We start from the raw sequence: 24,154 nt of genomic DNA, 5'->3' as shown, positions 1-24,154 counted from the left end.
TTTTTGAATGAAGTCAGCATACCGCATTCTTTACATTATTGGGTGCTCCTCTGTCATTGAGCTTAAACCCACAACACTGCAAAAAACATTATTATTTATTTATGTTTTAAACACAACTTTTGAGACAGCAGACTCAGTTCCCGCACATCTCCACTTTCCAATTTATCTTTGTTTGTTTGTCTGTCTTGGGTTATTATGTTGAGATGTTAAAACTATAAGATTAATGCGCAACTAATGGATACGACAATCTATACCTGAAGCGCTCAAAACGTCAGCTGTGGATTGGTATGACAAAATTTAAAAGGAATTCAGGGCAGTACACCAGATAAACTGGATGAACTGGTATACCGCCCAGCCTCAGGAAAGTCAACTTTTAGTTTACATAACAAAGACTGCATGAGTAACTGTGTACATTGACATTGCTTAAAGCAAGGAAAAATTCTGTGCCTGAAGGGGGACTGGAAGGTCATCCCACAGAAGGTTATCAGCGTTTTGTGCCTTTTACACCTCAATTCCTGATAAAATGTTTACTAAAGTGATGGATGGTGCAGGTTGTTAAAATTGAGGTGGATCTATCATTTGGCTACACGTAACATGGAGATTGGCTCTGTATCGACCTGTTAACCATTTCAGAAAGACAAGAACGCAATATAATTGTATTAAATGTGATCCCCCTTATGTTTACATGTAAGGTTGATCCAAACTGCAGATAAATGCATGAAGTCACACTCTACTCACTCAGAAACATTAAATTATATTCTTTTAACACAGATTTTCTAACTGGAATTTTATATTGTAGGTCAAGCTTTTTAACCAGTTGTTTAAAGCAACGCTCTTCGACCGTGTAACCACAGCACTAATTTCCATCCACCCTTTGCATTTCCGGTCAGATGGACTCTAACTGCCGCTCTCAGTAGAGTCACTTGTTTACATTTGGGTAGCATATCACCAGTTGTACTTAATGGTTTGTTGTTTCCACGCTTAGTGGGAACAGTTTTCTTGTACATTTTGCAAAGCATTGCGGTTGGTTGAAGTAGTTCTCTTTTTAGGTACTAAATCATCATCTGAGGGTGACGCACAGCTCTCAGACATGCCCGGGCTTGTTTGATAATTGTGTCCATAGCATGACTATAGTAATAATATCTCCACATGGAATTTTTAATCATGTAAAAATCTGTAGCGCTATCAGTGCAGGTGATATGACATCAAACAGCCCTCGAGGCCACGTAACTACCACTAACTGCTGACCCACAGCGAACCAAATTAGGCCTATTTTACGAATACAAAACATAGGGCTCCTTTCAATATGTACATGCAGCCATATTCTTAATGTGGAACAGTTTAAAAAACACAAGCCTTTAAATGTAGGGTACAGTACCAGATAACTTTATGCCTTGCCTGGATGTATGAAATAAATCTTACCTGGGGTAGTTTGTCGCTGCATTCATGCTTGTGAAGAGGAGGCATGGCTGACTGGGCTGGCGGACAATGTAGCCCCTCAGTCCTGCCTTTCACAGAATACTCTGGTGTCCTTCCCTCTGTGATGAGTAAGGTCAGGAACACCAGGAACTCCTCCGCATCGTACTCAAAAAACTCCTCTGTTGCATCTGGACAAGACAAAGAAACAAAGGGTCAGCAGTAGCTATATGACCAGTGCACATTCAAACAAACAAATAATAATAATTTAAAAAAAAAAAAGGGGGGGGGGGGGGGGGGGGAAATCAGCTGGAAAAAAGTATCAATTAAAAAAAAACAAAAACAAAATGTAATGTACCCACGGCAGAAAGCCACCTGTTCTGCCTGTTCAGTGTTGCATGCTTGAAAATGGCCATTTAACTTGGGCTGAAAAGACTTGCTTAGAGAAGGGGTGTGGGGCAATGCAGTGAATGACACAAGTTTTCCAGTTTGGCCACTTCAAAGGAATATATTTAGATCATCCATGTCAGCTGAGTTGTTGGGTGAAGCCACACTGATTGTTTCTTCTCTATGTGGCGTGCACATAAACATCAGCCGCACTGACGATGACATCATTAATATTCATTGGAAAAACATTTGCAAACAAAAGATCAACCAGTTACACGAGGAAATCACTCAAGAGAAATCATAAGAGTGCATGCTCCACCAGTTTGGCCAGGGGCTGTGGGTGGGGCTGGCACGAGAGAGCAGGACCTTTAACGGCGCTATTCCCCTCTGACTAACAGCTATACAAGAGCACAAAGGAGAACTAGATGTCACAGTAAAATTACAGCTTATGCTAAGTATTTGATTTCATTAAATGTATTTGATTCTCAACTACAAAAAGGTGCAGCTGGGTCAGTAAGATGATAGTCAACTAGCTCGCGTGTCTCCTGCCACAACAAAATTAAACAAATCCTGCTGTTTGTGTTATAAATGAGCTTAGACCTTAAGGAGGGTATTTTTAGCAAACAGCTGAAGAGCCTGTCTTAGTTCTCCATCTCCTGCTCTTCTCCAGAGAAAACTCCCAGAATCCCGCAGGAGGTCAGCTGATGCACAGCAGCACAAAGAATCATAGCTTTCTTTCTTCTGACTCACAGGAGTTGCCTGTACATATAACCTCTGCAGGTCTAAATAAGTGAGCCAGCAGCAAACCAAACTCAAGTCAAATTTAGGTGAAAACACTGCTCTCACTCTCTCTCTCTTCTTTGAAACTATGACTGTGCTGGTCCTCACAAGAACACAAGTACAGAAGCACATAAACACACCCTGTCCTCCTCCCACCACAGCGGGGCTGGGTAGAATAGAGTCCCTCTCAGCTGGCTATGCAGAAGTGTGAGCTATGAGCTGCTGCTGTATATATGTGTGAGTGCATGCATATCATAGCCAGCCAGTCGCACACATTCCACTCAGGGAACTCCTCCTACATGCCTTTGAGCTGGTGCTGCACGTGGAGAGAGACGCAGTCCAATACAAAACATGAGGAGGGAGGGAGGGGAAGAGGGGGTCTGTTAGCCAGCTGTAGGCTGAATAAAAGCAGGGTAAAGGAGATGGAGAGGGAGGCTATATTCACAGACAATCTCCTTTTCTTTATGGGCTGAATCAGAACTGTGTGAACAAAGGGAGTAGGAGACCAACAGTGAGCTAGAACAAGAGAGAAGAGACAGGAGCAATGGGGTAATGTATGACAAAGGTCAGCATTCAAGGACACCGTCTCTCGTATTTACATGAGGGCTGGTTGCACACACTGGGTATGGTGGGTTCTGGCTTGCTGATTTCCAACCAAGGTTTGATGTTCCCAGTTGGTCAAAGAGGCTCCTGGTACTACTGGGATCTGGGCTAAAGGTGACACTCGGGAACAAAATGAAGCATGGGCTGATGAATTGGCGTGGGGGGGTGGGGGGGGGGGGGGCAGCGCTTAAGTGAGCAGAGGGAAAAAACAGCCTCTGAGAAATGGTTTGCTAACCCCCAAAAGCAGACACACACACACACACACAGCTCCCAATTCATATGTGCACAGTGGGTGTCAGATTACTTCGCTCTAGGGAAAGCTAGACTCGGGAACGCATACACCCCTAAAGCACATATTGCAAAAACACACATGAACGCTAACAAACAAGGACAACATGACACACAACATGCACACAAAGGACCAGTGGTGGAGGCTCTGGTTAAGGGGCCCAGGCTCTGCATGTGTAGATGAGAGCTGTCATTCATTAAAGGACTGCGCCTGAATAGAGCATTCCTATGAAGCCTACACACACACACACACACACACACACACACACACACACACACACACACACACACACACACACACACACACACACACACACACAAACACACACAAACACAAAGAGACACAACTTGAATCAAAGTTAGGAGATAATCAAGATACAGAATAAGACAAAAGAGGCTAAGGCGAAGAAAACCTTTGGACAGATGAAGTGTTCAGAAAGAATCCCATTTGTGTCCGATTTCTGCTACTTGAAATGATTAAAAGCAGAACAAAAGTCAGAGTAAGGCATTTTTCTCATCTTGCTGGTACAGAGACTGATCCTTCTACATGGGAAAAACTCTCACCCAGAAAGCTCAACTCAATGACTGATGGAAGTAATGCAGTATCTTAAGAAAAATAATTATTTTCAACCCTCTCCTGTTTCTGGAGAAACAGGTTGGTATATTTTCCCTTCTCACATGTAGCATGTGGCAGGAAAAAGCCCTGCTCTCTGCACCGTGAATGTTTTAAAGGCATTCACACTACAGAAAATACACTGTGTGTTTTAAGGGGCCAGCATCATTGGGTGGTGACCTGAGACCAAGTTTTCCAGACTTAAGTCTACATGTTGTAGCTGTGTACTGTCAACAATGGGCAGTGTCAAGATTATGTGAAACAGCAGGTCTGTAGTCTACTTCTGCTTGTGATGCGCTGTTGTTGGTCCTTTAGCTTAGCCCCTGCTGTGGAGAAGACCAAATTAGATCTTCATAGACAAATAATGTATTTGAAGTGAAAACAAGTGTAAAAAAACAAAACAAAAACAAAACCCCCAAACAATGAAAACTGTACAGTGCAGCCTATTTCAGTGCTTTTCACATCTACCTTCTTCGTGTTTAATGGTTTCATAACTCCTTCCTTTTCTTGGAAAACTTGGCTGTCTTTCCCTTTACTTATCAAACCAACTTTTTAAACTATCAGAAATGCCAGACTATGTGCTGGCTTTTTGCACTACAGCACACAAGCATGTCTGTGTAGGTTGTATACTCGAAATCCTACGCAAAAGACATAAATGATGCACAATAAATTTTGCTTACAGCGAGGGAGCTGTCTGAGTAGTGTGTGGAAGAGGCTGTGCACATAATACACAAGAGTTGGCAGGTTAAAGACTGGGCAGTGTCTGATCATTGCATTAATCCAAATTCCATTTATAAAATCTGAATAATTAGTTTGACTGAATAGTATTATTGTTGTGGACAACGAAGGCAGCAGAGCTTCAACATCTAGTTGACTAGCTCTCACACGCACATGTGACCTTTAGAAACCTGAAAACTTCAGGGCTTTTTTTTTTTCATATGTCGTTTTAAGCTAATAAATATATATTAAAATTATTTCCTAAAGCTAGAGGCATGTAACAATGTTTTAAATCATACCTACAAATAGTTAATGTCACTTTAAAATTTATGTACATTATTCCTTTCTTCCTTCAATTTGTTTTTGGGTCATCTATGTGTGTAAATTATGTTCTTCAGTTTACATTAGACCTCTTAAATTGTTTGAAAGAAGTACCATAAGCAACTACTAACAGTGCTTGAGAAATGCAAACAGAAAACAATTGTGTGTTTAGGTCCAGTGACACTTCACTGATAAATGCTGCACTAAGCAAACCCAAACAGTAATACATGTACACATGATGGAAAATGTTATTTTCCTCTTTTCCATGTGCATGTGATCTCTCATCTGTCTCCTGATCATGTGTGATGTGAATTATGTAACAGGTCGGATTAAGATTCGGGCGTCTTATTATTAGACCTATGACCGCCTGCCACCAAGAGCAGCCTGAATCCGCCTACAGATCGCCTGGTTCAGCACACACACACATGCACACAATCACATACACACCTCTCAGCTGTGTCCATCTCCTCGAGCCAAAAGATCAGTATAGAGTCATGTGGGATGGAAAAAGGCCTCCAGGACAAGAGCATAGGGGTCATTCTCGATAGCCAACATTGTCATCACAGTAAAGTGCCTTAGCAACCTGTTCAGTGTGCCTTTTTTTTGTTGCATGTGTTGCAACAGATTCTTACACTTGTTTCTGTCTTTATAAATTATACAATGTAAATGCATTTAGTCTAGTAGAGCATTTACACTGTGTACCCAGTAGCTTTTTAAAAACACAAACAGATGGCATGAAAGAGGGAGCGAAAGACAGAATGTAAGAGACACACATTTAGATAAGATGACCCATTAATCCGCGCACCATGGCCACACAATCACTGCATAGTTGTGCCTCTTTCTCTGCTCTCTACACATACAAACATTCAAACACATACACTCACAGCTAATTAGAATGCTGAGTAAGTACCCATATGTCCACCATTCTCATCCTCCTCTGTACGGCCATTACTTTACCCGGTTTGTGCCTCTTCCAGAGTAGCATGGTTAAAAGAGACCTGCGATATATAAACAGTTACAATGGTGGGTTTTTTTTAAATAAATTAGGTCAGCATATGCTTTTAACAGTCAATTCAAATCATTCAGGCTTTGTTCTGTATGATGTTAATCAGAAGGGCTATCTCTAACATAGTCATCTCAGGTACACAGCTCCACCTTTGAGCACAGAAGCCCCACCCATCCCACTGTTCAAGCCTTCCAACTATGAGGGGCAGCCAATCAGAAGAAAGATGGGTTAAAAAAAGAAGCAAGCAAAACAGTTCGTTTTAGACAGAGGATTAAATAACTAAGCTAGATTTGTATTATTTTGATTTGTGAAATATGCAAAGCTCTGTTTTCTTTAACTAATAATTATTTTCATTACTGACCAATGAACAATTTTTTCTAGAATCCAGTTTTAATGAAATGCCAGAAAAACAGTTCCCACACCAAAGAGGCATCTTCAAAAATCTGATGCACAGAAGTTTGGTTTACTCTCTCTATTTTGCGTTTGTGTTTAAAAGAAAAAAGAAAAAAAAACAGCAACAACTAACTAAAATATTCGCTGCATTACCAAAAGTGAGATGGAGGTAACTGGAGACAAAAGCTGGTGCAAGATCAGTCACAGATCAAAGTTACAGTGGGAATTCAACAATGCAGAGTTCACCTACCTAAAGCTGGGGTACTGATTATCAAGGAAAGGATATATCTCACTCAAAAAAGAGGGGGGATAACATACTGCAGGGCAGCAGCCAGAGCTCACAAAGAGAAAGACAGAAGGTCTGTAGAGATACTGAAGGAGACAGATGACTGAAGGGGAAAGCGGAAACCTACACAGTTAGTTCAAAGGGGAGACAGGAAGTCATTTTAACCATGTTTTCAGTTAACTGTCTGTCAAGTGAATTTCATTCAAATGTTTGAACCTTGGAAAAAATTTCTTAAAAATAAAGCAAATTATGTGACATTTATCTCAGCAGAGTTCCTCTCAAAGAATACTCACAGGGACAGAAAAGAATAAATAAAAGACTCTGGAGATGAAGCAGCTCTTATAGATGAGAACAGCACATCAACACATTTCAACATATACCCTATGCACTGTGAGAGTCCAATTTTTACAGTGGGGATTTCCTTAATTTTATTTTAATTAATTAATTAAATTAAGTGAGTGTAACACTTATTTTGCAATATAGGGAAAAAACAAACAAAAAACCAGAAAACCCCCCCAAACATGATTCAACATTTACATAACAACAAAGATCTATCAGTGGGTGTTCCACTTGCCTTTGTATAAAACATCCACGTCTAATATTAGAATAAACTTAGAAGCAAGAGAAAAAGGAACAGTAAACACACACTTGCTTTGTTTAAGAGCACAAGTATGCTGTAAAAATAATAAGTATCTCATAGTAATAATTGATTTTCATCCACACAAGATACTACAGCTCTGACTGCTCTTACAGGCTGAGACAATTTTCTCAAGATGAATATGCAATAAAACTCTGAACAAAGATCTGTACAAGTGGACCCATTTCTGGAGACAAATCAAGGAAACAAAGACACAAGTGGGTATTTGCAACTTACAAAAGTTCAAATGCCCAGTCTTAGTCCTGATGTTTAAAATCTTTTGAGGTTTTAAATTGATAAGTGTAAGACATTTGATTTTTTTGGGTCTGCAGACTTCAGATAACCAGCCAGCCGGGAGGCATTGCATTAAGGCAATTTCCAGGCAGCTTCAGTGCAGCAGCAGTCTGCTGGGCTCACTGAGGTGTGTCAGCTTAACACACAATGATATCTAACTCCTTCTGAATGGAGCCAAACATAGAAGGTTCAGTCTTTCCTATCGCAAAATTTCTTATTATGATCGGGTACAGCAGTGGATGTCCTTGATTCTTGAACAGTTCAAAGTAAAGGGTTTTTGGGGTTTTTTTGGCTGCACTTACACCTCTTAGTCATCACTGCAGGAAATATAAATTAAAAATGTGATGCAGTAATGAGCTCACCTTCAATCATGCATGGACTGGACACAGCAGATAGTGCCAAAAGCTCAAGGGCTGCAATATATACGCAGTTGTATTTTTAAGCCAAAGCTTTTCTCAGAAAAACTAAACTTCTATCATGTACAGTATGCATTACTGAAAGGATTAAAATAAAACAAAACATTGGTTTCGTGTCACATGACTTTTAACTGTGCATCAGTAGAGGAAAAATAAATAAATAAACACAAATCTAACACTCGTTTCTGTTTCACTCATAAAATACGAGTGAGAATCTACTGTGCTGAATGCAGTTTCATTGAAATGAGAGATTAAAAAAAGCAGCATACATCACATCTTCTTTGTCATCTTTGCAAGAGCAATCAACACCAACAACCAAAGGAAGCAGCACCACAACATGTGACATTATGCACTACTGGTGCACAGCATAACCTTCATCTAACAAAGCACCATCATTGCTTCTCAACAAACCCAACAATGCTCAAAAGACATTACAAAATGAAAATTTTCATTATCTGGACACAACTGTCCTCTGGATTTTGAATGGTAAAAAACACCAAGGCTCTCTTTTGAAATCAAGAATTTTGCAGTCCCGATAGAGATATAAAGACACACTCACAGCTGCATTTTTACAAGACAGTTCTTCTATGCTAAATGCCTTTACTGCAGCCCCCAGTGTGATAAATATAGACACAACTTGGTAAGCACTCCTTTTCTGTTTTTTTCTCACTCTTATTTCAAAGTGAAGGTTCCCACAACCAACTATTTGATGACTTTGTAATGGTGTCTGCTATGAAAACCCATATTAGAAACTGCTAAAGTAGAGAGTGCCTGAAGTCATGTGCTATTAAAAGATAAGAATAATCATCAGTATTTCAAAAGTGTGAGAAAAGTTCTAACAGCCACAAGTTACTTGTTAAAATGCTGACATCCATGCAGTTCTCTGTTCCTTTTGATTTCTACATATTATAACTGTTATGCTGAGCTAACTCTGTACAAGTATCACAGTACAGACAACTTTGTGGACTATTTCTACAGGGACTCCCATGAAGTCCACCACAAAGCTATGCTTATGCAAGCAGCCTGATGTCCACTGTGCAACTACCTCAAAAAAAATGAAGGCATGCTTTTCAGCCTTAAAGTATACAAATGCACTGGTGGCAAAGCAGGTGGCAGTTTTGAAATGTCAGCAGCTCTTGCGAATGCATTTCTACCACTATGGGAATTGTTCACAAGGCTGCCCCCCCCCTTTTGTTCCATAATTCTGCAATGTGACTGATTATATTTGGAGACCAGGTGGTTTTTACAAGACCAAATTAATTATATCTATTTCGCTTTACATCTGAAGGATCACGACTATCTGTCCCGAAATCTAATATAAAAAACAAAAAAGAACCAAAACAGACAACAACAACAACAACAATCTTTATTTATAGAGCACATTAAAAGCCCGGGGCATGCCAAAGTGCTTTACATGAAACAATAAAACAATAAAATGATTTACACTAAAACATCAGAATCATATAGGTGTGGGATTATGTTCACAGGTAAAAACCACTAATAGGAACAGTCAATAGCACACAGCTGTAGCAAAGAGAACTGTACCATCATACACAGTGATAGAGGACATAGGCAACGCAACAATAAAATAATAAAATAATTAAGACTATAACGTCAGAGTCATATAAGTGTGAGATTATGTTCACAGGTAAAAACCACTAATAAGAATAAACTATAGCACAGAGCTATAGCAGAGTAAAGCTGTAAAGCTGAACCATCAAACACAGTGATGGAAAACATTGACAGCACAGGACAACGCAAAACAACCAGACACATTAGAACATTAGAACAACACACTAGAAGCAAGGCGAGAAATTAACTGGTAGGAAAAGCCTTCACCTTCACTATTCTTCCCAAACAAGAAGTCACAAAGCAAGTGTCTGTTTTTGTAGTCAGCTCCGACTTTTCATTACATGAGTCATGAAGCTCTCATGTTAGAAACGTCAGTGTTGTCTTAGAGTTAGATGATCTCCACAATGTGAACGACCAACTGTCTCCAAGTAAAGGAATAATTCATGTATGAGTTAGAAAATGAGAACAAAGCACTGAACACAACTGTCATGGCATACAGATGTTCCACTTTAAAGCTTTGTAAGAGATTAAGAGGGACCTACTAGTTTATGCCAAAAGAAAACTGACACAAGCTGAACAGGCAACAAATTGCAAAGGGAAATCCGGAGATCCTCTGTGAACGAGGCCTTTCTGTATTCTCAAACTCCCAAGGATTTGGAAAAACTGCCTTAGGTCTTAATATTGTTTGACCAATATGCAATACTTCCAAACTATAATATATATATATATATATATATATATATATATATATATATATATATATATATATATATATATGAACAACAATGTTGTTTCTCCATTTCACAGCAATAACACAAGTTTCTGTGCGTTAAAAATAACTACATTCGAAAAGTATAGTGAATATCACAGCTAGAAATGAGCTGGGTATCAAGATGTAGGTAAAAAGGAGACCTTTCATATAATATAGGCTGTTTGGACCAGGCATTTATTCCACATGGTGATGTCACCCTTGCACTTTTTTTTTTTAAAAGGTTTTCTCCAGTAAACTGTCAGAAAACTCATCAAAAATCCACAGTACCAATGACTGTTTCTATTCCTCTGCATTAAAGACATTATATTGGTGAAGTGTTGCGAAACTATGATATATCCTGTAATGCTGATGCGTGAATTTGGTTATAAAAAAAAAAATACTTGTGCTGAACAAAAACAGGAGTTTGGATTTAAAACAGTTTTGGTTGACCCAAATACTTTGACACTTTGTTGCCAGTCAACACAACACAGTCAAAAAGTACTACCACTAAATCCCAACGAGCCCATGAAACAAAATAATAACCTTTAATTTTAGTTACTGTAGATCAAAAACTTCATCACTTTTTGACTGGGACAGCATATTGGTTTACAGCTTTCATCTAAAATTACCATTACTCACACTGGGACAGTAACACACAACCACAGGACCGGGTTACAAGTTAAAGCCAAAAAACAAAAACAAAAAAAGTCAAACATCTGGATAGAGGGAACAGTCTTGTATAACTTCACAAGCTGGTCCAAAAAACCACCCCCATGCCATGTACCACATATCACGAGCTAACAAGAAGCTTAGAGTATCACCAAAAACTGTAACATCGTGGGAAATTCTAAGGAAACAACACTGTGATGCACATGGTTTCAGACAACTGAATTAACAACATTTATCAGATACAGATGACAAAATTTTTAAAGAGGTTCACCAGTGAAAAATAAGAAGCTTTACTATATCTATTTCTCAACATCTGCCAGTTTTAAAAGTGCTCCCGAACACAGTGCACCCATGTAAGAAATCTAAAAGCTTCAATCTTGCTAAATTTCCTGTAAAAGAAGAACCAGCAATAACCACACAGGCTCTGTAGCAATAAATAACCTCCGCTTTTCTTATTAAAAACAAACAAAAACAACTTCCAACACAAACGGAAGAAAAACAGATATGGTCTTAGTCATTTTCCTCCTGGCTGACTGACCTGGGAATGGAAGAAGACTGTGATCAATGATCATAACTGCTGACCAGGGAAGAAAGGTGGGTGGGACACGTGTTACCAAGGCAACAGGAAAATTGTGTTAAAGATTCCCGTCACGGTGATTGAAGAGTGTCTCTGTGTAGCAATGATCTGCGCCAATATGTGTCTTCGCAAGTGACAGTTAACGCTTCAGCTGTGCTCTGTAAGGGTGCAGTGAGGTGCTCTATGCCACGGCCTTGCTTTGCACATTATGAGTTTCTGTTATGACAGTTAAGCTGTTTATGTGATCATGCTCGCTTTGTGAGTGCTGAGCCCTCTCTAGGTCGCTGTGCATGTTATCCTCAGCGTTTATGGTACTCTAATGTGAATCGCTATACAGACAGAGCTTTTACTCTCCATCTCTGCGGTAAAACAGCAGAGGACTGTTGCTTTGCTTAACTTCACTTGTAATAAACAGGGTCAGCTGTGTTTCCATAGCGTTTTAAAACATGAATCACACATCACTGCCAGCTCACCTTTCCTGCTTTTGTCTGCCTTGTGTTACAAGATTACAAAACACTGGAAGTGGTGAAGTCTGCCAAGAAACTGGCATGTTTTTGCCAGCGGCTGTAAATAATGGTAAAGATCTCTCATAAAGAAAGAACTCCAGCTTCAATTTTAAAAACAAAACAAATCACAGTTGTTTTAGTTTTTTACTAACAGAGTGAGAGACCCTGGTATTTTAAATTTCATCAATAAGCTGGCTGCCAATGTATCTCACCACTAAACCTTGGACTCTGTTGACAACTACTAGTTTTACAAAGACTATATTGGGATTTTCCTCTGCCTTTCTGAAAATGCTCCCACTTTCCTTTAAACTATGGACTCTGTAATGTGTGTGTGTCCCTCTCCCACTAACAACACAAAGGGGCAGATTCACATGAGACATAGCAACAAGTGCTGATTGGCTAAGGGACTTTAGTCCCACTACAGCTGAGGAGAACCCTTCTTTGTGAACTCAGCTTTTATTCTCCAACTGCCAACAGACAAATGACACACAGACACACAAACACATGCACAACCCAGACTGGCACCCCACCTTGTCCTCTCTATCACACCCATTATTGTCAGACATAAAACAAGAGCTGTTGTTTAGTAGCTGAGTAACATACTACTGATGTTACATGATAAACAACCTCTGAGCTCATGGGAAAAAAAAAAAAAAATCACCATTGTGAAGCTTAACTGGACTCCGAAGGACTAAACAAACAAACCTAATCTGAGCTGAGGTGCAAAAGGTTAACTTCAGGCTTTTTTATTTTATAAAAGAGCTATAAAGAGCTATGCATCTTGTCTAAACTGCTACTATTCGACTTTACTACTTTACATATCCTCATCTCCATGTCCAACTTACAGGTGGATATTTCTCATTTGGCTAATGAGAACAAAACTGTATGTCACCGAGTTCAAAACCAAGAAAACTTCTGTTCATACACACAAATCTGTTCAGCTTTCTTACAGTATTAGGTCAATACTGGATGATGAAAGAACCAGTAACAATGGCAGGTTATTGTGGTTAGGTAACTGCAATTGATGGAGTGTAATGAGTCTGCAGGATTTCACTGAACCTCCACAGTAATTAACGCAGCTATAACTATACCGACTGGCAAATTCAGCTTCTACAGCCTTTCTGAACTGTAAATCTGCACACTCTTGGCTAGCCAGTGAATACAAATGTGTAAATTCAAATCCTGTACAGACATCCAGGGTTAAAAATGAGATGCAGTATGTTCCCTTCATCTTTGACAACTATAGCAACTGAAGTCCTTAAGTAAGGTACTTAAACCCCTTATTATTCAAATGAGTTGCTTGGCAGCTAACTGTATAAGACTGGTTACACTGGGCAGCTTCCTGGTGTAAATGCAGCAGAATGAACAACAGTTAAGCAGAATGAAAAGTACAGTAAAATTTCATGAGATTTAACAAAAGACAGGCATTTGTGACATTTAGTAATAATAATTAATCACCTCTTCCTGGAGGTCTCCAAATACCCCCCGATTTCACCTGAAATATCCATAACAGTATCTTTAAAGGTCCGGTGTACCCTTCCACGGTGCCCTTTTTGACCTCAACTCTCTGCAGTATCCTGTTTGACCTTATTTGCACACACTGGAGCTGTGAGGCACAAAGCCTCTGTTATTCAAGCAAGAGTGGTTCTTTTCAACCTCACTGTCTAACTAATATCTGTTATCTAACCTGAACTGGAGTGGAGTAAGTACAGCAATAGTGGACAAGGTGGGCAGTGGTCAAAGTGAGAATTGCTAAGCTCCAGTGGGGCCAACAGTTAAGTAGACCTCTCTAACGTAGCCTTTAAATGTACACTATAGAGTCTACTTTACATCTACTCGGATTCTTATCTTGCATTACTTCCCGAACACTACAAACACGCAGCCTGATAGTATACTAGATGTGCTGGAATGAAGATGAAAACATTATCATTTTTATGATAAATTTAAAATACAAAACAAAATCCTGGTAATTTTTACGGTTATATTCACTCCACATAAGACCACTATTAAATTTCAGCAAGCTGAATGCTGGCAGTGACAGGACACTAGGGCAGTGGGACAACCCAGCCTCTCTCTGTAATCAGAGCTACCCTGTCTAACGCAAATGCACAGGCCTTTGACCCCTCCTGTGCTGCTAGTGTCAATTTCTAGAAAGGGGAGTCTGAATTAAGCAACCCGAGCAGTGTAGCTCCAAAGGCTGTGTAAAAAGTGGGCCAGACTGATTTGGTTGGAGACTGGAAATAGCTGCTGTGGACAAAGAATCAAAAGGCTAAAGCTGACACAGTTGCTTTAAACCTTTGCCTTACTGCTGGCAGGGTTATACAGAATGATTAATCTGGTAGGAAAGGGCAAGGTTACAGCTCCTGACAGCAAATTTCAACAGCATTCATTAAAAGCATATACCTATATGAAAAAAAAAAATCTAACGACTAAAGCCTGTCGAGCAAAGGTGAAAAGAACAATAACGCAGTTGAGCAGGAAAGAGTGACTGTCAGCTGGTTTGCTGGGAGGATGAAGCAATGTTTGGAGTGATAAGGAATCACCTGACTCATTAGATAGCCTGGTTGTTGGCCTGAAAGAACTGAGATGAGACAATAGAGTTAAGGAGAGGGGGTAGTTGTGATGAGTTTCAAATTAACTCAACCTAACACTGTGGTTAATAAACAATGTGCTTAACGCCTCCACAAAGAGCCCCGAAGGTGTTCTCCATTAACAGACACCGGGAGTCTGTGTGTTTGTGTATGTGTACCCATTATTTCATTACTCTAAAAGAAGAGGTCACATGAGAGAGAAGAACCCAATTAAATTTACAAAAGAAAGAAAAAAAAGTTGCATCTAATAATTTGATAAGTCGACAGAATCACAGTCACAGAAAACAATGCATTTATTTTATTTTATTTATTTGTATTTTGTGTCTTAATAGTGTCATCTGACATTTCATTTCTGAGTCACCTACTTTGGTCTTTTAGTAATTGACCACAACAGCACACAGTGAGCATGGGAACAGAGAAGCCAGTGAGGTGTGTGGTGTGTGAACTTGATTAAAGTGGTGCTTATGTAAGACTCTTTGCAACCAAAGATATGTGGTGTCTGGTAACAGAAATTAAACCCTTCAAGAGGATTCAAAAGCCTTCTGATTCACTCTGGACTGTTGAGGCTATATTAAACATCAACCAGTCGAAAAACAAAACAAAACAAAAATGATGGCAACTGACAGTAGAAGTTTTGATTTTATAAACACTGGTTAGAGAATGGAATATTTATACTGCTATAAGATTTGGATTGGATCTTAGCTGGATCAGGTATTGGTGACGACGTGTTGGGCTGAACTATTCAGTGCTTTGTGTTGTTTTGTGTTTACTTTGCAATGTGGCAGCAGGAGCTATCAGGAGAACTAACAGCATAGCAGTTTGGAGGCATTTCACTTGTATTTTTGCATATTTTTTTAACTTACTACTACTAGTTCTACTAATTTTCATTTCCACTTGTTATGTTTGGTCTGAGAGAAGTTACATAAAGTAGAGGCAAGAAGGACACTGGATCACTGCAGCTCATGCTGGGATTCGATTAAACATTATTTCACATAAGATGTTTCCCATCATTTCCACGTTTTGTACATGTGTGTTAGAAGCCTAATCAGACTGCGTTAATCAATTATGCGAATATCACCCTTTTTTTCTCCACTGCATTTATCATGGACCTGCTGTCATTTATTATTTTACTTACAAATAAATACATTCTCTGAACAAACTTTGAAATCTGTTCATTCCTCATTTTATTTCATTAAGATAAAACAGCGCTGTTGAGGTTGATCCTGATTTTGCCTTAAAACATATAAAAGATTCCCTGTCTCTTATGAGGAAAACAGCTATCAAATGCAATACTGGCATTGGATTGTGAGCAGACACCCAAGCCCCAGGTTTGCACTGTATCACAAATGGGAATTATCTTGACCAGCACACCTTTAAATGAAACACAGTCGAGAAAATGTTTTTATATGCAATGCCTGGAATACGAACAATGTAATTTACACACAGAAGCTCTCATAAAGATAAAATTTAGATTTGGACTCATTGGCCACTCTTGACTTTCTGGTCATATCAGCATGAAATGCAAATTTAATTTGCATTTGCTTTATGACACAGTCACTCTGACTGCCAGTCAATAGGATGACTTTTTCCTGAACTCCCTGCATTATTACACATACAAATATTTGCATAATGCCTTCTTTGAGAAGCCTGTAAAGATACATGGTACACTGTCAGGTATTTAGTTCTTGTGTATAAAATAGTAAGTCAAGGTAGCCCTATTTCTGTCAATATGTTTTTTCTCTCAATATTATCAGCAGATAGTGGAGGTGGGGGTGTTAAACGCTGAGGTCTATATGTGATATGATACAGAGGAGTGGAGAGAAAATGGGGAGGAGAGAAAAGGGAGATAGGAGAAGTAAAAGAAAACCAGTGGAGCAAGGAAGTCAGAAAGAAAAGTAATTGCCAGGAGGTTTTCCCTCCTCTCAGACCTGGCAGAAGAGTGATAATCACACATCCCTTAACATACTGTCTCCAAACACCGCTGAGATTAACAAGAAGCTGTCATTTTGGTTTCTCAGTTCCAGAAATAACTCAGAAACCAATGAATGGATACTCTAAATATTTCTAACAAGCATGAGTGCCTTGTATTTTTGTGCTTTTCAAGCTAACAGGGCTCATCCCGCAGAGCTTATAGTGTAACAGCGAGGTTGTTATGTCACATCAGGGATTAAAACTTGAAGTGGAAGGAAGGATGCACCACCCAGATTTGATTTTTCATGGAGATTAAGTTCCTATACATAGAAACATGGTTTGTTTACTGCATTAATGCTGTTTAGCTTGTCTCCATCAATTCAAAAGCTTATACTAAAGGGTAAATTTAGATTTTAGTGAATTCATCTAGTTTTCTTTTCTTTTTTTTTTAAACCCTAAAAGTATAAAAGGGAGACAAACTAAACAGATCAGTAATCAGTGACAGATAGAACTAAAAACAAAGAAACTAAATGCACAGAGACAAAGAGACACAGACATCACCACCATCACCACAACACCACCCCCACCAAGAAAAATCACCAGGCCCAGATGGCTCTTCCTGTTCCTGCAGAGCTGGCTGCTGGTTGGCTATGAGGAGCCACAGGGGCGGGAGGATGTGACGAACAAACAAGCAATGACATCACTCACTGGCAGTAGAAATATGACCCATGCTGCTACTTACTGCTTCAGCCAGTCCAGGGCCAATTGTGGACTCTGTATTTTTGATTGTCCAAAAAGCGTGTTAACAGTGCGGGTTAACAAAGTGGCTGGGCTAAGTGTTCCTGCTTTTATGTCTGCGTGAGGATAAAGCTCTTTAAAGTAGTAATCTTAAACTTCACGTCTATATATGCACACACAGAATGTACATACAAGGTAAGAGCACACTTGCATTTAAGTCCAGATAAAGGTTTGGTGTTCTTAATAAAATGCTCAAGCATTATGTAAGAGCATTACTGGTCTGGGAGGAGTGGGTGCCCAATCCCATACGACCGCAAGGCTAGGCTACTTACAGTGAAACCTGTCACAACAGCATTGATTTAGGCTGATTACACCAGGGGCCAGGATAGTAACTCACAGCTGAATGGTATTCGTTGCGAAAGGCAGCTCTAAAGCTGGGTGTACAATGGGCAGTCCAATATCCATGTTCATTGCAGCTGGGTCAGCAAATGGCTGTTTTGTTGTATTGAAAAGGCAATATGGAAAAGCACTTAGAAGATAAAATTAATTCCAGCTGCAAGACTTTGACAGAAGAAATATCCCCAGGTTAAAAAACAAACAAACAAACAAACAAACAAAAAAAAAAAAACAGACAAAGAGAACAAACATTCCTTAAAATAAAAAAAAACAATAAAGTAGTTTTGTATTGAATATATTCATATTTTTAGTTTTCAGGTGCCTTACAATCAGGAGGGATAATGCATAAATGGCCAGATTTTTTTTTTAACTTTACTATATAAAGTGAGATGACTATTGCTGTGATTCAGTGCTATACAAATAAAACTGAATTTGATTTAATGAAATTAAATGGTTAATCGTTTTATTAAACCCTTTGAATTAAAGCCAGACATCTACACTTCTCCACACAATCTCATCATAATTGCTTTATTTCAAATCTATTGTGATGGTGTTTAGAGAAAAAAAATTACAGAAACTCTGTCCAAATAACTTTGGACTTCACTGAAGCTAAAACATGTTGAGAACAGAAGCTCGGTAGATAAATGAGTAAATAAATTAAAAAAGACAATGATGGCTCCAACTGTGTGAGAGGAGTAAAACAGAAGAGAGCACCTGTTGTGTCAGCCTCCTGCTGTGGAGGTAAATCACAGCTGAGGAGGATGCAAAGACAGCACGAGACTAGACAGGTGCTATACGGGACAACAGTGCATGTCGCTCGGCGTTATCTAGGTCTCTCATCAGTGAGAGTGTAGACGCTGATCCGCTGGCAAGTGTTGGGGACATCTCGAGGCAGCTGTAATCTGGCTGAACGTATGGCAGAAGGCAGGCAGTGGTACGAGCCTGGAGGGTGGGGGAAGGTGGACTTGTACTCGACTCCTCTTTCAACTGGAAGCACTGGTGTACAAACACACCAAGTAGCATTATAGAGAGCACAAATGCAGAACTGAGGCTTGCCAGCTGACTAAGTCCGACATGACTAGCTCTGAGATCATCTCAGACTATACTGTTTGAAAAGTGGACAATGAGAGCTGTGGTTGAGGGCATAAGGAAACTTGCTCATTACTCATCTATATGATCCCTAGTCAACATCTAATGCAAATCAGCTTTTATTTGTAATGAGCCTCCACTCATCTAAGAGTGAAAAAGGCCACAGCTGAGCAAAACGGAGGATTTTATACCATAAACAATTCCAAAGTGGTTTTGAATCGTGCTTTCCTCTGCTACACAAAGAAAACTTATGTCTTTTTAAAACCCAGCTTTACCACACTTAAGCAGCAACAGTTTGGAACAATACAAAAAGCCATTTCCCCCCCGACTAGTGTAAATGGTTCTGGAGTTTTCCAAAGCTGTTCTTTATGGCACCTGTAAAAGCTGTCAGTTGAGCCACATGGTTCAACGGTACAGCGCTTATTAGGGCCAACAGCAATCTGTTGAATACTGTGCCACACTCACTCTGTTCTCACACCCAAATACACTCACACACATGGTGTCCTGACTCATAGCTCAACTCACAGAAAAACAAGGGGGTCAGATGACTCTGGTTAGGCCCCGGAGCAGAATATAAGTGCTCCTTTTTTCATAAATAACAAACACACACTTCACTAAGGCCCCAAAGAGATGCTGAACTTTAAGAAAAGTTTTTTTTCTTTTTCTTGGATGTCCAAATTATCTGGGAGCTGGGCTCTTTGAAGACCAAGACTGATTTTGCTTCTTTCCCCTAAATATCAGATCTGATAAACTGATACCTGAGAAAGGGTCTGACATTAGTGCTCTTTTGTGGTTTTAAATTTAAAACATGCACTCCTGCGTGTATGAATTCATTAAGCTCATGAAGGGATAAGAAAACGCAAAATTTGGAGCATTTTCATCCAACTTACATGGGATCTGATAGGTCTGCTCAGCACAAAGACTAGTCTGATATGTTGAATTTGACCATTGTTAAGTCCACTAATTCTATCTCAAAAGGGTTAATGGTGAAGCAAGGAGCAAGATGTGGCAGAGTACTTCTTTTTCATCTTATCATTTCCCCAGAAGGTATGACTTTTTCCGCCAAGCTGATCAGGAGGTCAGAGGCAGTACAACTTAAGGCTAGGGCTGCTCAATTAATCGAATTTTAATCACGATTACGATCTGGGCTTTCAACGATCATTAAAAATGACTGAGCCGATTATTAGCACCTCCCTCAAGCTTTACTCTCGCGCTGCTCCGTGTGGCAAATCGAGCGCACCTCTCTGCATTTCGAACACGTGTCACAACAATTAAGAGGACCCAAGGGAAGCTCGGAAAGCTAAGCAGAAGTTATTTGGAGAGGAGAGTGACTGCCGTTGGTTGAAAAGAGAGGTAAAAAACCCCCAAAAACTTCAGTGGTGTGGAAACATTATGGGTTCGCGGAGTCAGACGTGGATCAAGTAGACACAGTGTGTAAACTTTGCTACGGTGTAGTAGCTGCACCACAGAGCAACACTGCAAAGTTCACTAAACATAGATGTTTATATTTTTCATTTATTTCTTATATTGCAAACATTTGCACTGTTATCAGTATTTGGACACTATTTTATATTATTTTTTAAAGTCATTATTCAATACATTGTTATTGTTAACCCTTTAAAGCCGGTCAGAGCAGCACGCTCCGTTTTGTGTAACTATTTTTAAATCCCTGTAGAACCTGAACCATGTAAGCTAGCGCAATAATTTTTTTTGCATATGAAACTTACATCTTATACCATCAGCTTGTCCTCAGTCACGGTTTCCTTCCACATAAAGCTTTGCAAAAAATTGCATAAAAAGCGCTTGCAGGAACAAAAACATAATATTCCAGAAACACGCTTTGCCGAGCCGATCAGCTGTTCGTCCAAAACCAGAAGTGACGCCATATTCGCGGAAAATGTCGTTTTTTACTTGTAGGCCTTAAAAGCCTATACTGGTGTTTTTATAAGTCATGTTTGACTTTTCTGAATAGTTTCTGGGATGCTTAGAACTCGAATTGCACAGCTGGAAATAGTTTGTTTTGATGCACCTGCTGTTTTCTTTGCAAATTTGCATCATAGGATTGTTTTTTTGTTTTTCCTGCAGTATATAAAAATTGCTGTATCTCCAAAATAAAACTATGAAGACACTCAAAATAAAGTTCCTGTTGTTGTAAACTATTTTTTGCAACTTTTTTGTATTTAAAGTTTTGAGGGACAAACCTCTTAAATTTCTCCAAGTAGAAATATATGTAAAAAAAAAAACCAAAAACGATTTTCAATTTTTTTGTAGCTTATTGCACTTTTTTGCAATTAATGTAGTTACTATGGACTTAATGCATACATATTATTAAAATATGGGCTATAACAGTTGTATTGATGTATAGCAACTTGAAATGCTCCCACAAATGGCACTACAACATGTAAAAAAATAATATACGGTAAGCTCTGGTGGACTTGGTTCTATGGTAGGTCTTAAAGGGTTAAATAAATATCGTCAAATAATCGAGATCTCAATTTCAGTGAAAATAATCGTGATTACCATTTTTGCCATAATCGAGCAGCCCTACTTGAGACAGTGTGAAATATTTTCAATTTTTTCTTTTGGACTTACAAAGCAAGGCACTCCTAGGAACTCTCAGTCTGACCTTGGTGCCCTTCAATAGCCTGAAGGTCTTTCCCCACACAAGGGGTCAGATTTACTGACAATCAGCAGCAGTGCAAAGCCCTCTTTTACCAGTAAAAAGCTAGTGTCAGCATTTACTGAATAGGTGCAGTATAAATTTTGTTACTGAAAGCAGGGACATGGTTGATTTTCCTGCTTGCCTTATTGCCCGTGTATTTGTAACAGTTTGACTTTCACAGTGCAAAATTTTGCTAAGAAATTATTTAAATGTACCACACAAATGTTGTTTAATAAGGTTTGTGACACTGTCTTATTTTTTCTCCTGATGTGGCTGTGATAGATGATGCTCAGAGTAAATCATTTAGAAATGTTATCAGAATGAGTTTGTACTGGCATGAGTGAATGGCTTAATGATGTAAATGTGGTGCCAAAGCTTCCCTGTAGCTTGTCACTGAGTTTCAGGTTTTCAGCCATGCAGAGATGAGTCCTTCATGAGAACTCCAGAGCTCACACAATGCTTTGTGTGGTTTTTCTCAGGAGTGCACATGCACACACAGCTCTGCGACATCGCAAATGAACTTATTTATGGATTAAAGTGTTTCAGATTAATGTCTGATTCTGCCTCCCAAGGTATTCAGGTTAAAAACAAAAATAAAATCCAGAACAATGCAGGTATTATGCACAGTAACCGAGGTAATGCATAAAACCTGTGCTAGCATGCATTATTTTGGACAGTAGATTACTTGCTCCTTCATCAAGTTGACTAATTTGTGCTACTCTCTTTATTGTTAGTAGATCATCTTTAAAGCCAATATGGGCTATATCACTGAACTTTTATTTTTTAGACATTTGATGTGCATTTAAGAAAATAAATCCCAATCCCAATAAGCAGCTTTCCTGATGAAACTCTGAGCCCATGTGACAACATCCCCAAGGTAAATGTCCAGAGACTATCTCATGCTGTCTCCTTCATGTGATAAAGGGCAGCTTTGTGGATAGTGACTGTCCTAATTACTCTGACAGTGTCCAGAGTTCAGGTGTGAAAACGCTGCTTGAGTAAACAGCTCCTCTCTTCTCCACTGCAGTCCCTTCTCTGAGAAATGAAGCAAGAAAAAGAAGGCATCTAGCCTATAAGCAATCTGGCATCTCCACCACAAGAACAGCACAGTATGTTCAAAATAACAATAGCACCACGGTATCTGCCAGTCAAACGGTGAGCTGCTGCTGTGGTGCAGCTTCTACTGGCACAGGGTTTCATAATTAGAACATGACAGCGATAATCCATGAAGGGTAAAGAACAGACGCACTGTAGAAATGTGTTTTAGGCCAACAGCTCTCAATCTACTGGCCTGCACAAGGCAGGAAGACGCATACAGATTATTTGTAAATCAATTGCACCAGCAGGTTTGTTTTTGGCTGTTTAGTTGACCTAGTATGCTGTGCTGCATTATTAGGCTATAATTACACTGTACTATGTCAACCAGTGTGCCCTTTACTCTGGCAAAGCACATCCCACAAATGTTTGGCTCTGTGTTTCTATATAAAGGATCCTACAGGCAAGGAAAGGTAAGGCTGGGATTAAAAGCCTATGCCCTTGTGGGGCACATGTTTACTGTGCGGTGTAAGGGTCCTATTATCTGCATATCGTGCTTAAGTAAGAGCCCACTCAAACCAGTCAGCAGCCTGTCTGCAGTTTCACAACATATGTAAACACAAAGACTATAACTGGCTGAAAACAGTCAGCCTTCACTGCTCCCAAGTATGGTGCTATTTTGGAATTTCCACAAATTCAAGCAACCACAACTCTGGGTCACAAACAACCACTCAGTCACCAAATGAATCATTTAGTTAGTGAATAATTCAACTAACATAATAAAGGAGCTTACACAAAACCTATTGTTAACAGTCTGAGGGCAGAGATTTAGGCACCGAGTTACCCTTTGCAAATTGATGCAATGGTATAATTAGCATAATCACACTGAAAGAAACAAGGATGTCCCCCTCCGTCCCTGTTTTACCTCTTGCTGCAGATACAGTGAGCTGTAAACAGGTTGCAGAGCATAAGGCAGGAGCTTTATTTCCACAACAGGGTGGGTGTCAAGAATATTTTGCAGCAGCCCAGTGCAAGAGACTACCAAAACAAGAGCTGCAGGTTATATGCTGATGCAAAAAATGAGGAAATTAAAAAAAAGCCGGAAATGCACAACTTACCCAAACACTGACCACCCCAGGGAGATACATTATAAATATATGTCTGTGTATGCGTGTTTTTCTGGTGGCACACATACCTCGCTCGGGCTTCATGTTGTCCAGTGTCATCAGGTTGCCTTCAGGTGCTCCTGCAGAGATCTTCCCAGTCTTCTTTTTTCCTAACACACCTAGCCTGGACAGCACACACAACGGGCGTCTGCCCCCCTTAAACCCCTCTCTGTGACTGAGAGCTGCTGCGTTACCTAAGCAATAATATCAGCTGTGAAGCCTGCGTGTTGGTGCCAACTGCCCCCTATCCAACAACAAAGCATTGCTTTGTTAGCATGCTACTGTCTGCTCCCATCCAGTCGCGCTGTATTGTCAAACACAAAGATAACAGATA

At 39.6% G+C, this 24,154-nt stretch overlaps 1 protein-coding gene across 1 annotated transcript in view; it reads right to left on the bottom strand.

Moving 5' to 3' along the window:
- atosa (atos homolog A) overlaps nucleotides 1-23,951 on the bottom strand; it is a 35,264-nt gene extending 11,313 nt beyond the window's left edge. Inside the window, exons 1-2 of the mRNA XM_085451110.1 lie at nucleotides 23,850-23,951; nucleotides 1,423-1,607 (exon numbers count right to left, since the gene is read on the bottom strand). Coding sequence (XP_085307236.1) covers nucleotides 1,423-1,607; nucleotides 23,850-23,880 — 216 coding nt within the window. The 5' untranslated portion in view covers nucleotides 23,881-23,951. The remainder of the gene's footprint in view (nucleotides 1-1,422; nucleotides 1,608-23,849) is intronic.
- Nucleotides 23,952-24,154: the final 203 nt, after the last annotated feature.

The sequence above is a fragment of the Copadichromis virginalis genome, linkage group LG1 (genome assembly GCF_057382275.1).
Source record: "Copadichromis virginalis isolate Kocher_CV1m ecotype Utaka linkage group LG1, C_Virginalis_male_GT1.1, whole genome shotgun sequence".
Lineage (NCBI taxonomy): Eukaryota > Metazoa > Chordata > Actinopteri > Cichliformes > Cichlidae > Copadichromis > Copadichromis virginalis.
This window is presented reverse-complemented; position numbering and strand designations above follow the sequence as displayed.